General features: G+C 44.3%; 1 protein-coding gene across 1 annotated transcript in view; it reads right to left on the bottom strand.

Annotated features, from left to right (window-relative positions):
* Positions 1–358: 358 nt before the first annotated feature.
* The window catches only part of SFT2D2 (SFT2 domain containing 2), a 23,296-nt gene continuing 7,385 nt past the window's right edge, over positions 359–16,269 (bottom strand). The window contains exons 3-9 of the mRNA XM_008067600.2: positions 11,953–12,039; positions 11,637–11,722; positions 8,054–8,135; positions 6,597–6,632; positions 6,450–6,508; positions 4,501–4,530; positions 359–1,817 (exon numbers count right to left, since the gene is read on the bottom strand). Coding sequence (XP_008065791.2) covers positions 1,778–1,817; positions 4,501–4,530; positions 6,450–6,508; positions 6,597–6,632; positions 8,054–8,135; positions 11,637–11,722; positions 11,953–12,039 — 420 coding nt within the window. The 3' untranslated portion in view covers positions 359–1,777. The remainder of the gene's footprint in view (positions 1,818–4,500; positions 4,531–6,449; positions 6,509–6,596; positions 6,633–8,053; positions 8,136–11,636; positions 11,723–11,952; positions 12,040–16,269) is intronic.

Genomic DNA, 16,269 nt, shown 5'->3' with positions numbered 1-16,269 from the left:
TTTACACTCCCCAGCTTAGAAGAAAAGACCAGTCAGACAGAGTTCTTAACCATAGCAAGACAAAGAAAAGCTCAGCAATTGGCCACAAGCAAGGGTCACTGCCTTTGGTTTGGAAGTGCCAGAGCAGGAGCCCAAGTGGACCTGTTGACCTCAGGTAAAGAGCAGAAAGGCAAATCTTCAGGGTGACTTGGAGGCCCCGGAGAGCCAGGAACTCTGGCTGACAAGACAGGGCACGGATGATGGTCAGACAGCGAGATGGAGCTGAAAGGAACACAGAGGATAGTGCACATCCTGCAGACCCAGAAGAAAACCTCCAAAGGGAAATGGGCAGTGAGAGTCAGGTAGAAGATGACACAAGTGATGGAGAGAAGTCAAATCAAGATCATCAGTTATTTCTAGAATTAAACAATAACACCTATGCTTTACTGAAACGTAACAGGCACAGGCTTGGCTGATGAAAACAGAGACAACAGTCATAGGCAGTTACAGAAGGTACAACCAGGGCCACGCTAGGAAACACTAGTCATGGAGGAGGTGGAAGCTGTGGTGCCCAGGTTCAGAGCTCAACTCTGCCACGGCTGTGGCTCTAGGTGGATCTAGAAACCAACCTGGGCCTCGATTTCCTTGACTGCACAGTGGAACAGCAATCTCTGCTTCATCACAGGCTCTCAAGAGGACCAGACAATATCATGGGCACAACAGCACTCTGCAGTGGTTAGGCACCAGGCTGAGATCTGACCCCCTGCCATCCATGAGGTCCTCCTCTGTGTCTCCAGCAAATGCAAACACTGGGACTGTGTGAAGGTCACCAGACAGGCGTGCCTACTTCCTGCTGGCCCCACAGCAGGGATCTATCTCCCCACCGGCTCTTCCCCAGCCCTGCTCCAAGGTGAATGGAAAATAAAATCAGTTCAAAAGCAAACATTTATAAATAACAAAGAAAAAAATACATCTGAGAGCAGTAAAATTTTTCACCTCCTATCGGCTCTTGTCCAAAAGGAGATAGCAGTGTTTTCTGCTGCTGCTTTGTTCTTTCTCGATCTAATGCTAGGAGGTCATAAGAAAAGATATCTAGGGAGAGGCAGAGAGAAAAGGACAGGAAGACAAACCCACGGGAAAGAGAGTCTGCACCCAGGATGAGGAGATACATTCCGCAGTCAGCGTAGGGCTAGAACAGCAAGAGAGCCTAAGTGCAGCCTAAGAAACAGCACATATCACCAAAGAGCGCTTATTTTCCACTTCACTTTTCGGACAGGCTCTTCACACACTTGTATAAGGCAGAATTACTTGCTTCTAGTGGCCAGAATAGAAGCATGTCCACACTAGGTAGGACAGTGGTGATGGCTTCCATGCTGAGGGACACAATGCAAAGTCCCTGTTGACCCCCAAATTTTTTCCCTTATTGTTGCTCCCCTGTGACCTCTGATGGGGCTACCTGCTGCCATCTGGGAAACATTAGCCCCCAAGGCTTATCTGCTGCAGAATGGGTTTTTATAAATGAAAATTCAGAGGACAATATACAAAGAGGAAACCAGTGCACGAGGAAGCTTCTACTCCAAAAGCTAAAGAACTCACTTCTCATAGTGTGCTTCTGATTCAGGTTTGGGAAGCTATCGTTGCTATCAAAGGCAACCCTCAAATGTTCAAATTGCAAGCAACAATTGCTGCAAGATAAAAGGCACGTGTCTGTAAGACAGAAATGTAGAAGGTATTTACAGAACTGTCCACCAGCTTCCATCCATAGGGTCTTCCAAAGTTTTGTAAAATGGGCCATATATTATGCAAGACATGCAGCAAAACACTTCTTCACAGCATCCCTAGGAAGGAAAAAACACAAAGATGAATGGGACATCTTCACTCCAGAGGCCCCCAACCTTTAGAGTTTCTTAGGTAACCAGAATGGCAGCTACAGAATAGAAAGCGCCTGAACCAAGAAGTCAGATCTACTTAGCAGCAAACTTAGCTACGCCATTTTCTGCCAGTGTTATCCAGCATGGTTTTTTCTTTTTTTTTTGAGTTGGAGTCTCACTCTGTCACCCAGACTGGAGTGCAGTGGCACGCTCCCGGCCACTATAGCCTCGACCTGCTGGGCTCCGGGATCCTTCTGCCTCAGCCTTCCAAGTAGCTGGAACTACAGGTGCACGCTACCACGCCTAGCTAATTTTTGATTTATTGTAGAGACGAGGTCTCGCCAAGTTGCCGGGTGGGTCTCAAACCCATGAGCTTAGGCAAATCCACTTGCCTCAGCCTCCCAAAGTGCTGGGATTACAGGCTGAGCCACCAAGTCCGGCCATCCAGCATGTTTGAGTTTCAAATTCCTCATCTATAAGAAAGGACAAGGAATCCCCTCTCACCCTACAGACTGGCTATGGGAATTGGTGCATTGCACAGAATAGGTATTTAATAATCATAACGATCATTATCAGAGAAAAAGATGAGGAAGTATAGACTGCTGGAAATGAAGAAATTTTTCAGGACTGCTGCACTTTAATATCAACCATAAGCACAGAATGCATAGAAAGCATTAAGTTAAACAGTCACTAGGGCTTTCTTCATTCTAAGCAGGCAGCAAAAACTCTAAAGGACACCTCTCAGGAGCTCCCTAACACAGGGAGCCATGGGTACCAGGCCGAAGCTGTATTAACCCTATTATGGATATCTACTCCCTAGAATTCAGTGGAGGGAGTGCTCCACTGAAAGAATGGGTACTCCACAATTTACTATTCTATCCAAGCCAGCATCTCCATCTCCACCCACATATTTTGCAGTGCAACGTGGCACTGGGTCCCTCAAACCCCTTCTGTGTTCTCAACTACACTTGTACTAAGGATAGCAGGAGTCACACAAGGGAAGGGGAGTTGAAGGAACACACTGACACTGCAGTTTAGTACCAAGGGGATTCAGAGGCAGAATTTCTCAAGTCCCAGGAGGTGTTCTGCACAAGTAGGGTTGTATGGCCAAGTCAGTCCCCCTCATGGCAGCTTACAGTACACATAGCATTTAAAGGGTCTGGGAAACCAGGCAAAGAGTAATCTACCTAATTCTCCTTAACCTGTTTCCCAAACTTACTTGGTCACAGAACCCTTTTCCTCCACAGACTGTTTCTGTGGAACACTGCAGGAAAAGCTATTGTAGGGGAAGTTATAAACAGAAGGTAGGAATGAGTTTTGTGATTCCCTCCCTATTACAGGAAAGTTTCATCTGCTCAGCACATGAAACTCGCATTTCAAACAGAATTCCATCATTCGTTCTATCAACCACTTGTACATAAGTGCTACACATGCCCACCCAGATCAAGCCTGAAGCCCTGAAGAAAGATACCAAGCATGTTTCATGGACAAGACCTATATAATTTTACTGGGCTCTGTACTTAGAAGGGTCTACATTGGGTTTAATGCCTTGATGTTGCCATCTTTATATTCTTAAATCTTCTTTTTAAAAAAGAGCCACATTTTCATTTTGCACTGGGCCCTGCAAATTATGTAGCTGGTTCAGGCACCAAGATATATTCAGATGTTGCGCAGGCTGATCGATCTCATTGAATGCTCAGCTATGATGGGCTCTAGCTTAGTTCACATAAAAACCTAGTTGCCCAGGATATCCTGCCCATATTCTTCTCAGACAAGCCACTACCCCCGAAAACTGGCCAGGTCTACATGGAGTACTTCCTAACTGTTAGCCTCCTGGAACCTGTCCACAAAGTCAGCCAGCTGTCTTGAACACGACAGGCTGTTAACCTCCCTTCTGATCAATCATTCCTTGGCACTTCCCACAACAGACTTGGAAAGAAAGCATAAGACTGTTCTTCCTCTCTCCCAGGTCATGTACCATTTTTCATATCCTTAGTATATAGTTATGTAATGGTAAAGAAGAATGGGAGTCAAATAGCTGCATGAGAACTGAGAAGCAAGATTATAGGGCTCGTTTTGGAAGACCAATCCCTGGAAGTACTAATTTAAGAAGGCTCAGAGCATCAGCACTACTTTGTAGCCAAAATGGACCTCTGAGGCCACAGGAGTCAAGAGTTGCTCAAGGTCACGTGATAATCAGGAAGCCCTGGTCCTCTAGAGCCCTGGCCCTGCTTACTTTCCCATCAGTGGGATACTGCAATAAAACAAGCATTAGATTCCTCCATTGCTTACTAAGTGATATTCAGCACTAAAAAAAAAAAACACCCACTCAAAACCCCAGGTAAAGAGTAATAATGTGCATATATGTATCATTTATCAGAGAAAAATGTTCAAAGCATAAGGAATGGTGGACCTGGGTCAACAACCATCATTAGATATATAATTCGGGCAGGGAAGGGGTGACCCTTAGCTTACTTCTCTATAAAATAGATATATGACATTTGCCTATTTGGTTCAAAGTTGTTTAGTAAAGATAAGTAAAATAGCACACACTCTCTGAAAGCACACTCTAAATTAGAAGGCCTCCTACAAATAAATTATTGCCCACAAAAGACAGAAACTGTATTCCCAAATACATAGTTAGACTTACCTTGCAAATGGTATGAAGGAAAGGCTATACCTACAATGTAAAACAAAAAAATATCAAATGGAATGAAGGGAGCAGACGGTGACACAGCAGAATGGGCTTCTGAGACAAAAAGCTTCTCTAGTGACTTACCCAGACTCTCTCCCCTCCTCAGCCTGGAGGTGTGCACACAAAGGCCCACTCACACACACACACACATGCACACATCATGCCACAAGATAGCCAGGTGGCCATAGAAGGAGGACAAAAGGTTCATGCAGAAATAACTCCTGTAGGACCTCAGCCTCACTGGGGTCCTGCTTTAACCACACAGGCCAATAGCAATCACCTAAAACAGGCAGATGCTAGATATGGCACAAGAGCCATATTATAAAAAACACCAAATAAAGCCAGATCAGTTGAACTCTTAACATTTAACAAATCCTAAACAGAATTTAACTTCTACCTCATTGGAATATATTTTCTGTTCTGCTCCTATTAATTTTAATAGAAACAAAACAAAACAAAAAAACAATACCAATGACTCTATCGATGACAATGTAACAAGCCCACAGACATCTTGGTAAATCTCAGCTGGCTCAACCCTATTGCCTAGAAGGGAACCATGCAGGAAGGAGTCTCCATGACTCTAAAGGACCAGGCACTGCGTGTCAGGCACACTGTAAGCTGGTCAGCCCTACAGAAAGCAAACACAGTCAGAATATGCCAGTGTCAGAGACAGCATCACCATTCACCTGAGCTAATGTGGACACTGAATCTCGGAAACTGGCTTCAGAACCAGTCCATAAGCAAAGAAAGGTGTTGTGCATAGGGGTACCAAGTTCTGGATATGAAAACATAAACATCAGCCACCAAACCAGGCCCTTTCAGTACCTACTTCCAAAATGAGCATGTTGTATTAAAATCACACCACCATCCTTCGTATCTTACACTTACCATGTACAGAAGCTCATTTAATTATAAACATGGTAAATTCCAAAAGGTAATTTGAAGGTTTATTTATTGAAAAGTACAAAACCGCTAAAGAAAAGGATGGCGGTTAAGCTTATAGTCTCAAGATTCATTTCCACTAAACATGAGTTAACTGATCCATGGGAGACTGAAGACCTCCACAGCCTTCTCTCTCCTTTATATCACAGCAAACACTTTTTTCCAAAATAGATCAATTACATCTAACTAAAACTGTTCTGGCAGATACCATACTTTGATGAACTTTAAATTATGAGAGCAATGTCTTAGAAGCTATAGATTCCACATGTACCCTCGCTCCTCTCACTCTGATATTTTACAGGTTTGAAAGGGCCATGAACCTACAGCCCCAGACAGGGTTTCAGATAGGAATGTTCAGTAGCCCTCTATGATGCTCGACTCTTCAGTTCAACTTCTTGGTCTTCACCTGGATTACCAATGCCAATAGGCCTCCAGCATGTGTACAGACCCTATAGCACTCAGTGTCTATTTCATCAGTGGCTGCTCCCACCACCTGCTGACGACTCACGCTTTCCTTTCTGTTCAATGATTGATTCATTCTATCACAGATGGGACACTCATTTTTCTTACCACTTTCCTTTTTGTTAACATCTGTTTGACTCACAAGCCCCTTTTTTACCAGACCTTATGATACTTTCATTGTCCTTGCACTTACTGGACATGAGTGGTTTAATACATTCGTAACATCTCAGAATCAACCATGAGCTCAGCAAAAATGCAGAAGCAGGCAAATGAACAGCCTCCGGTGACCACACAAGACCACTGATGCCATCTGCTGGCAGTGAGCCGTCCACGGGCACTTGCCCTGGAGCCTGGTTTCACTTGCATCATTAAGAATTCGTAAAGTAATGAGCTTCTTTCTGTGTTTTCCTAATCCTCCTACCAAGACATGTGGGCTTTATCTCCTTTAGCTGCATTAGTCAGAGGGCTATGTGGGAGGGACTGTTTAAAAGGTTACTTACCACGTCAATGCCAAAGACTGCAAAATGCAGAAGATGAGTGCGAGTCCCTTGTTATGCCACTGAAGGAAAAATGATATGGTTAAAGGAGAGGTGGTGACAAGGGGCAAAAGCCAAAAAAGGCTAAGAACAGTTAAAACGTGCACTTACCCAAAAGGCAGAACACAGGGTAAGTACAAAACACAACTAGAGAGAGAAAGGAAACATTATTTAACTAATACAAAGACAATGAGACCATGCAAAAAAAAAGTTATTCTTGGCAAACTCAAAACAATTAGGCTGCAGTAATCAGATTCTGTGACCATCACAGCAACCACAAACCATTTCAAGGCATTTAGCCCACCTGTGTACCCACATTTGGCAGAAGTTAAAATCCCCACGAAATCAAACTGGTTGATAAAAATTCATGGACATTAAAAAGAGAAAGATGCTCTTTCAAGTTGTCCCAGAATCTCTGCCCAGCAAACAAAACCACATTATCAGCCTATCCATCCATCCATCCATCTTTTCATACAAACACACCACAGTAAGCTTAACACAGACCTCTGTATTTTAACTCCTGCCAAACGCTCTTCTCTACAGTAGAAAGGGCAAGCAGGGACAAAAGGTTAATCTGAGATGTCAATCTCACAGTCCACAAGCCAGTTATCTGTTTACATGTCACCTAACACTTCCCCTAAGGCCTTTCTTAGAAAGTTCTTTCTACAGGAGACTTGTCCAGGCCACTGACATCCGGGGCTGGCCATCAGCCATGCCTTTCCTCTCCATCTTTCTATAACTGTAATTACTCAGTAAATAGGTCCTACACATTTTCTCTGTGTCCAGCACTGTGCCATGCCCAATGCTCTGAAAAGATACAAAACAAATCGAAAATGTGCTCATGACTTCAGAGAACTTACCGATGTGAACAAATGGGATGTTCACAAACAAAACCAAACATAAAAGTATGTTCAACAAGTCCCAAACGTTGCAATACTCATTACAACAGGAGTCCAGAGAATGTGGTCTAGAATGATTTCCATGACTCCATGGAAGAGAACAAGCCAAAAATGAGAACGGCATTGTGGGTGGATGGGACAGGAAGATATGATAAAACCGAAGGCATTGCTGTTAGAGGATGACAGGTCATAAGGAGGCCACCTCCCCTTCAGGAACACTAATGAAAACAAGTAAATATTATCTGAAAGTCAGACATTGATAAGAAAAAACAGCCCATCCCAGAAGACTGGATGCCTACTCTAGAGAATGCATCCTATGTTTCTGGGTTCTTCCCTCTAACCTCTGCCTGGGGATGGCTTCACTAGTCACCAGAAAAGTGTCCAAGCTCTTACTACCTTTGCAGTTTAGCTAATTTAACAAGCAGCGCCCTCTAGAGGTATTTTATAGAACTGGTAGTACCTTGACACCAACAGAAACACAAAGGCAGGAGGTAATTGTTAGATGAAGAATGCTCTCTTCTGCTACATAGTTACAGGATTTGAGTAATATGTCAAAGCAACAAAGAGAAGAAAATAGATCTTTAGGTTTTAGGTTTAAAAGGGAAACATTTTCCATATAACAGAAATCAAAACTTCCACTTCGAAGTCCTGCAAGAAAGCAGAACTTACCAGCACCAAGATAGTTGCAATCAAACGTGTAGGCTCAAACATTCGCTTCAGCTGCTTCACTGGTCCCATGAGGAAGATGGTGCTAAGAGGCAAACACACACACAAGCCATTCAGACAACTGCACGAGGCACACTGAGTCACCGCCCCAAGATTTCCTGTGAGAATGACAGCAGTAATAACAGCTAACATTTGAAAAGTGCTTACTCTGTGGCAGGCACTGTGCTTAAGGGCCTTTTGCACGTTATTCTCACTTAATCCATCAACAATCTATGGGATAGGGACAATTACATACTGAAGTCCAGGTCACCCAACTAGGAAAAATTACATATTGAAGTCCAGGTCACCCAACTAGTAAACAACAGAGCTAAGCTGTGAATGCATGTGGGTCTGACTCTAGAATCATTCATACCACTATGCTGGATGACTCCTCTCTCTGAGAAGTGCTACTTTGCTTCCATAACAATCTATCTATGGAAATAAACAAACCAAAAAGGCTCAGACGATTTAAAAATGAAAAGCCTTACAGCCTTACATCAGTTATGTTAAAAAGTGAGCATTTCATTGTCTTCATAATCTCCAGAGAGTTCTAATGATGCTAACAATATCACCTGTCATTTGTTGAATGTTTGCTAAATGACATTTACTACATATGAGGGGGACCCCAAAAAAACTAGAATTATTTCTTTGGAGGGCAGCCTCTTGTAGTACAGCCTTCCCCCAAGAACCATCAGCATCAGTATACCTGCTAGCGTTGTTGTGAGAGGCTGCATTCAGCTTCAGCGATTTTTTAGGGGAGATTCTTTCAACGTGTTTGCCCATCCCATGATGTGTGTTATGAGTGCATCTGCCACATCACACCGAATGTTCAGCAGTTTTTGACCCAAAACGGCAGGACTCCCACGCCCCACCCTCCCTATTCATCAGATCTTGCCCCAAGTGACGTTTTTGTTTCCTCAGATGAAGAAAGTCCTCAAAGGGAAAAATTCTGCTGCTGTGGAAGAGGTGAAACAAACAACAGCAGAAGCACTAAAAGGCATCAAAATTGATGAGTTCAAAAACTGTTTAGAGCAGTGGAAAAAGCACCTCGATAGGTGTGTTGCATCAAATGGAGAGTACTTTGACGGTGACTGGCATTTAAATATGTAAAAATAAATGCACAATTTTTAATATATAAATTCCCATTTTTGGTCCCCCTCCCTTGAATAGTCCCTCATTTCATGCCCTCAACAACTATGTGAGTTAGGTATTACACTTATTTTAGAGATGTGAAGATGAAGTTCAGAAAGGTAAGTTTACTCATCTAAGACCACACAGCTAGGAACTCAAAGAGCTGGCACTAGACCCCCATCCACTGAATTCCAACTCTGAAAGACACCCCCAGCTACATTCTGCGTGAATGAACTTGAGAGGTGACAGATGACAGCAATCACAAATGAAGCAGACCATCATGCTTAACACAACAAGTGGCAGAGCCAACCTATGGTGTGTTTCTTGAGTCCTGAGGAAAATGCCCAGTAGCGTCACTCCAGTGGTAGCTCGTTATAAACACAAATTTTAAAAAATAAGTCTCCCACTCTTTGAAGTGGCATTAAGTTACAACTTGAAGTCAAGGCTGCACTCTCAAGTGTCCCAGCTAAAAGTGCACCTCCTTAGCCTACACTGAATAAGAAGCAATGGCTAAGGCTGGTCTTAAACATTAAACACATTATATTTTAAAAATACAAAAATATAAGAGCTTTATGTAAAGCCTCAAACTGTTATGCACACCTGGAAATAACAACTTTCTCCCTTTCCTATTTCCCTACCCAGTACCATGAAGAGCCCATCTCATCAGGACTTGCTGAACAGTTCTTCTGGATTAAGCAGCACACTCACATATCTATCTCAGCCTAGAGTACACCATATAACCTACACTGTCTGCCCAAAACCAAACTCCCACGAGTTGGTGTTGGAGAAAGCTTTAGGGACAATACTGGACATCTCTGAGGGTCAGCATCTTCACTGTAATGAGCACTCTAAATTACGCTTTAAGATAGTGGCCAGAGTCATGCACTCAACTATATGGTTAACATTTCCAGCCATGCAGCAGCAGGATACTGTTGGGGTTGGGGGTTGGGGGTGGGGCACAATGTCAATAATACCTGATCTTAAACCAGGAGAAGTGGGAACCAAAAGGAGGCCCAAACTTTACCTGTATGATGACCACTTGTATACCTAATCCTGAATTGTACCCCACATCTTTAAAATAAAATAAAAACAAATTAAAATATTTTTAAAATTTCCAGTCAGACACAGCTGGAAACAAGTAAGACAGGGATGCAGCCCTTGTCAAGTTTAGCTTATAGACTTGTAACAAGTAAGTGTCATAAAGTGCCACCATAAGTATAGACAGGATATAGAGAGCCCAAAAGAAAAGGCCATCAGTTCTGGGGAGGAAGAGAAGTAATCAGGAAAGTCTTCACTGAAGAGGTGACTTTTGAGCCAGGTCTTGAGCAGGTTGCCACCAAACTAGGGGAGATACAGATAGGACACCACTCCAGACAGAGAAAACAGCCTGAGCAAAGGCACAAAGACACTTGGAGAAATATAAGTTCAGCCTGGCTAGGAAGCACACCGAGTGAGAAGTGGGATCCAGGTGAAGCCAGATCTCAAGGGTCTTGCGTGTGTACGTGCTGAAAAGTTTGGACTCTACCTGGAGGGAGGGACCAAGGAGTACCTCACAGGGGTTCAGCAGGCCTATAAGTGAATAGCTCCAAAGCTCACCAGAAAATGGCCTGGAGAGGGGAAGTGAAGAAGTCAGAGAAACATAGCAGAGGCATCAAGTGTTTGGGTGAGAGGCACAGATATGGGCCAACGCCAAGACAGGCTCAGGTGGAAGCCCTAGAAGACAAAGAGGCAGAAGCCAGGCAAGATGGATCTACTCTAAAGCCATTTACAGAAATAAAAGGGAAGGGAGAAGGAGGAGGAAAGATAGCCGAGTTCAGGTTCCCATGGGCCATTCAGGCAGACACCAGGTCAGTATTTCCGGCTGAGAGGCCGGACTGGCATTGTCAGCTCAAGTGTGGCTGAAGCATCAGTGCAGATGAGCTTGACCTGGGCCATCTGTGCACCTATACCATGTGGAATGGGCTGCCCACCTGCGGGAAGAGCTCCATTGGATGCCCTGCCCACACGAGCTGCTTCTCAGGTCTGGGGTGATCTGACACTAAATAAAAATCAGTTTCACGTATGGCCACCATGAGTGGGGTAAGTCCTTTTAAAACTCGGTCTCTGACAGAAGTAAGACTACAGCAGTGGGTAGAGTTGTGATGATGCCCTGGAGAAATCATTCAACTGCTGTATCCTATGCGAAATCACAATAGTAATATATTTCCTACTTTCTCCCAAGTATTTTAAAGATAAACTGAGATCTAAAATTATAATAGGATATGAACGTGATATATTTCAACTACCTCTTTTAAACTCTCCAAACCCTTAAAACTACTGGAGCACCCACCTCCACCTCCCTCAAGCATACACCCACACCCATTTTCCCATCTAATGACTGGCTAAGTTTGGATTTAAAAAAAACAAAAACAGTTACCTCCCAATTGATGCGATGTTACCAAAGGTATAAAACACTGCAAAGAAGTACAGTCCCTTTTTGGGCAGCCACAACAGAAGAGTGCCCTAGAGGTTAAAGAACAGAGTGTTTCACATGAGCAATCCCTCCTTCCCACCCATCCATGCCACCAAGGGCTCACAGGAAAATCCCTGAGGAGCCTGGGTCCCTCCCCATTTCCCTCTTCTTTCATCGATGCATTTCAGTGAAGAGCAAAAGGGAAAGGATATAGATGAAAGGTGGAAAGTACAGCAGAGAAAGGTAGGGGGGAAAGACAGAGGAGGGAGGGAAATCTTACCAGCAGCGAGCAAAAAATCCCTACAGCAAAGCACGCAATGAAGCCTTTGACTCTGGTACCCCAGCTTAAGGAAGATGCCTCAACAACCTGAAATTGTAAAAAAAGATTCCATATGTGTATATACATATTTACCAAAAACAAAGAAAGCACATGCTTAAATTTAGAAACAGCATTAATTTGTACTGAGGCAGGGAACACAATCCTGCACACAGCCTCCATTCATGGAATCCAGTCCATATCAGAGCTCTCATCCAGACACGAATCTCTTCTCCAGCAGCTGAGACTCCCTGCCTTGAGCACAATCCACTTCACAAGCGGGAAGGCAAGATAGCTGACCCTAGAGGAGCCCAAAGTCTTCCCACATCTGGGAGACAAATGAGGACAAGTCCCAGGAAAGAGGACAGACGAGGGGATGGCACTTGGGAAGCTGGTCCCCGGTCACACTCTCCTACATCAAGGGTCATGCCATTCACTCCTGTTACAGATGATGCACTGACAGAGTGCTGGCATCAGCCACGCATCCAACTGTGAGACAGATCTTAGTTAATCGATGACTGCCCTGCTCATCCTGATTCTCCGCCATCATGATTAATCCCTTCCCAGAGCAAAGTTTACGGAAGCCAAGACTTCCAGAAAAACTCTAAGTCAGGAGAGCCCATGAGTAGCTCCCAGGGGTTCTTTTCCCATGTCTAAGATCACAGCCAAGTCTTTGCCCCAGGTACGTTGCTCGTCTGTCCACCTGATGCAAGTGGGCACAGCTACCCCAAGCTGGACACAGGCAGCTGCCACCAAGACACCAAAGTCACACAGGCCGCCGCCACCAAGACACCAAAGTCACACAGGCCGCCAGGCCCACGTACAATCATTCACACAGCACTTGCCCGTGTGGCCGGCAGTCTCCACCTGGCAAGGTGGTCAGAGCTGCCTAACACATCCACCTAGCTGATGGAGGAGGGTAGATGGTGGCAGAGGGTGCAAGGGTCACTTGACTGGCAGCTCCCCCAGCCTCAACTTGCCCCAGCTCAGGGATCTGTTTTCAATCCTGTCTCCAGAGTTCCCGTCAAAGCAGAAGCTTGAAGAGGTCTAGAGCCTCCCCCAGGTGTGGCAGGTGATGCTGCAGAATGGCTTCATGTCCACTCAGGAGAAAGGAATTTAGGTCAGGCTAGCAAAAAGGGTGCTCTCCCTACCCCCCCAAAGTCATACATATGGAAACAGGGCCATGAGACTGCAATAACCCCCCAATGTCCACACCCACACCCCCAACACATTTGCAGAGACCTGTGGCAACACAGGACCATGCACAGATGGCCCACTAGGGGATGGTGACATGAACCTGACAGGGAAGCCATGAGGTTCCAAGCTGGGGAAAGCCTCTCCCCTTGGGGAGTTTCTTACACCCCACTGGGCTCCACAGTGAGCTATGTGACAACGCTCTGTTATCAGGCCACACTGAGCCCAGACAGTCTAGTTAGGTTACTTCTGACTAACCTGTCTACCCACCCACCAAGGACACAATAAAATGAGGAGCCACCACTCTTCCTACTCATGCTAGAACCAAATAACTTACCAGGCAAGGGTGGAGGAAAGAACCCAGGCGCATGGAGGGAAAAAAGAGTGGTAGCAGGACCAGGTGGATTGTTGCTTGAGCACTATGTGGCATCCACCAGGATACTCAAAAAGATTCAACCTTTTTTTAACAGGATAAACCAAAGGTTAAGCATCGAACGTGAAGCAGCCTCGGCCTCTAGAGTGCTAGTCTCAACAGGGCAGTGAGACGCCAGTCCTCATAAAAATCAAAGTCACTGGCAGTAGAAAGCAGCTCTGCCAAAAATATGCTTCTGGCTTCTACTGGAACCACAAGTCTCTCAGCTGAATCCATCCAGATGTCACCTCTTCCCCAAAATGGCGGAGCAGGGGGATTTTGCCACTGTCTCTCCCCCCTATGCATGGCTGCAGGTTCCTTTGCATGCACACTGGTCAGGGAAAGAGGAAGCTGCTGCCCTACTTCTAACTGGACTCAGTGAAGGCAAAATACTTTTTTTTGCCAATTTATGAAAAAAAAGTCATGAAATGTCTCTCTCAATTTGTGACTGCTGGAAGCTGTGCTAGAGTGCTTTTCTGGAAATTAGCACCTGGATAAATTTTGTAGGCAATGTGCTCACAAGCAGTGTGACCGGCAGTTACTCACAAAGGTCTCTTTGACTCTGGAATGTGGAGAGAAGAGAGGCTTTTGCCAAGAAGTAAAGTTAAGAACTGTTCAGGGAAACTGGATTCTCCCCAGAAGGTGAAAAAGGAATACTGCTTTGTTCCTGTGCCTTAGAATCAGGTACTATTCACACCTTCCTTACCCTAGAATCCTTTATAAAAAACAAAACCTACACTTTCAGAAAGAAGTCCATTGAAGCTAAAGACTTAAAGCGTATTTGTGGAAATGAGGCATCTAGTAGATAATTCATTATGAGGCTATTAATTTCTAGATATTGTCATGCAAATCCTATAACTACCTGAGAGAAGTAGGAAAAACAGAACTAGTCATACTTTTACTATTTGCGTTAAAAGAATAAAAAATGTTTAAAGCACTCACTTCAGGTGATCTCTTGCAGAGATTTTAAGGCCACCTAATCCAACTTACCACACAAAACAGAAATTTCTCCACAGAATCCTCCAGCTTCACTAGCCTCAAAACCATGAAAAATATGAGACAATCAATATTTTAAAGGAGGCCCTAACCTAATAAGTAAAAACTAAGCCAAATAGCCCTGAAGATGAAGTCTGTCAGCAACAAAATATTTCCCAAAAGTTCAAGATTCTGGAAGTGTCATACAATAATGCATGTGCACATACATCTCACTCAGAAAGAGGAAACTAAAGTATTTTAGAACAAGAAAGAAGCACCTATTCTTCTTTTTTTTTTTTTTTTTTTTTTGATTCGGGAGTCTCACTTTGTCGCCCAGGCTTGAGTGCAGAGGTATGATCACAGCTCACTGCAGCCTTAACCTCCTGGGCTCAAGCAATCCTCCTGCCTCAGCCTCCAGAGTAGCTGGTACTACAAGCACGTGCTTTTCTTTTTCTACACACCCAACTTTTCTTTTTCTTTCTTTCTTTTTTTTGATATTTTGTAGCGACAGGGTCTCACTATGTTGCCTAGGCTGGTCTCCAACCCTGGGCTCAAGCAATCCTCTAGCCTTGGCCTTCCAAAGTGTTGGGACTACAGGCGTGAGCCACCACACCCAGCCTTATCTATTATTTTTAAAACAGACTTACTTTGTGCCTGAGTTTATAACACATTAAAGCCCTTCACTGTATCCAATGTAGCATTCACCATTTTAGATAAGAACAAGCTCAGCATTTATGTCTGCAAACATGACTTGAGGGTCTGTCTACCTCTTGATGATGATGTTTCAAATGGCTAATATCACCATTATTCACTGTCAACACTCCACCCTCCCCAGCCAAAAGCCTTCAGGAAGAGAAGTGTCTTCCTCTTAAGCACCAACTGCTCTTAAGAGCTTGGTGACAATGAGGATCAGCTACCTGTCAGATCTAGGCCAGGTCTGAGGTCTGACTTGAGAGTTCATAATAAAGACTACAAATCAAGAAAAAAGAACTCATGAAATTACTCCTGAGCCTTGACCAATTAAAAAAAGCAACAAATTAGAAAGAACCCACCAAGCTGTTTCCAAGTGTCAAAAACAAAGTTCAAACTTAACTCTTTTTAACATTCGATTCGTATAGGGATACTCTTTCAAGGGGAAGATTCAGAGAGGGGGCTTTACATTCTGAGATTTCATGGAGGGGTGGAGGTACCAGTATCATACAAAACAAAACTCAAAATAAAATCAGCAACCACACAAGTACGTGAAAGCAGCTTGCTGCGAAACCTGGAGAAACACGACTAAATAAAGTGAGAGGGAAAACAGGTTTCCAGCGGAAAGAGGCCATTTTACAGACAGGGAAACGAAGGCTAAAGACTATAGCAAAAAGAGAAATGCTAGGCATCAGAAAGGAAAACAAAAGCACCTAAAATAGCAACAGATCACTCTGTATGGTTCTAGAACACAGGCATTAGTGGCCACACTCCAGCTTGATCAAAGCCTTTCTAATAAAATAAACACGCAGCAGTCTCCTGGGGCGCGGGGTGTCTACAGAGTCTACGAGGGGATAATGTGGACATAGACACTGATGCGGTCCAAGCTCTCAGGGAGTTCATGGCTTCGCGGCGGAGACGGTCTTCTAACTACAAGGCGACGTGCACTCGGGTGGGAGTGTCCCACCCTGCAATTTAACCCCGCAGTTCCCAGGCGCCGCCGAAGTTCC

The sequence above is a fragment of the Carlito syrichta genome, unplaced genomic scaffold (assembly GCF_000164805.1).
Source record: "Carlito syrichta isolate Samal-C Ts95f unplaced genomic scaffold, Tarsius_syrichta-2.0.1 Scaffold309719, whole genome shotgun sequence".
NCBI classification, from domain to species: domain Eukaryota; kingdom Metazoa; phylum Chordata; class Mammalia; order Primates; family Tarsiidae; genus Carlito; species Carlito syrichta.
This window is presented reverse-complemented; position numbering and strand designations above follow the sequence as displayed.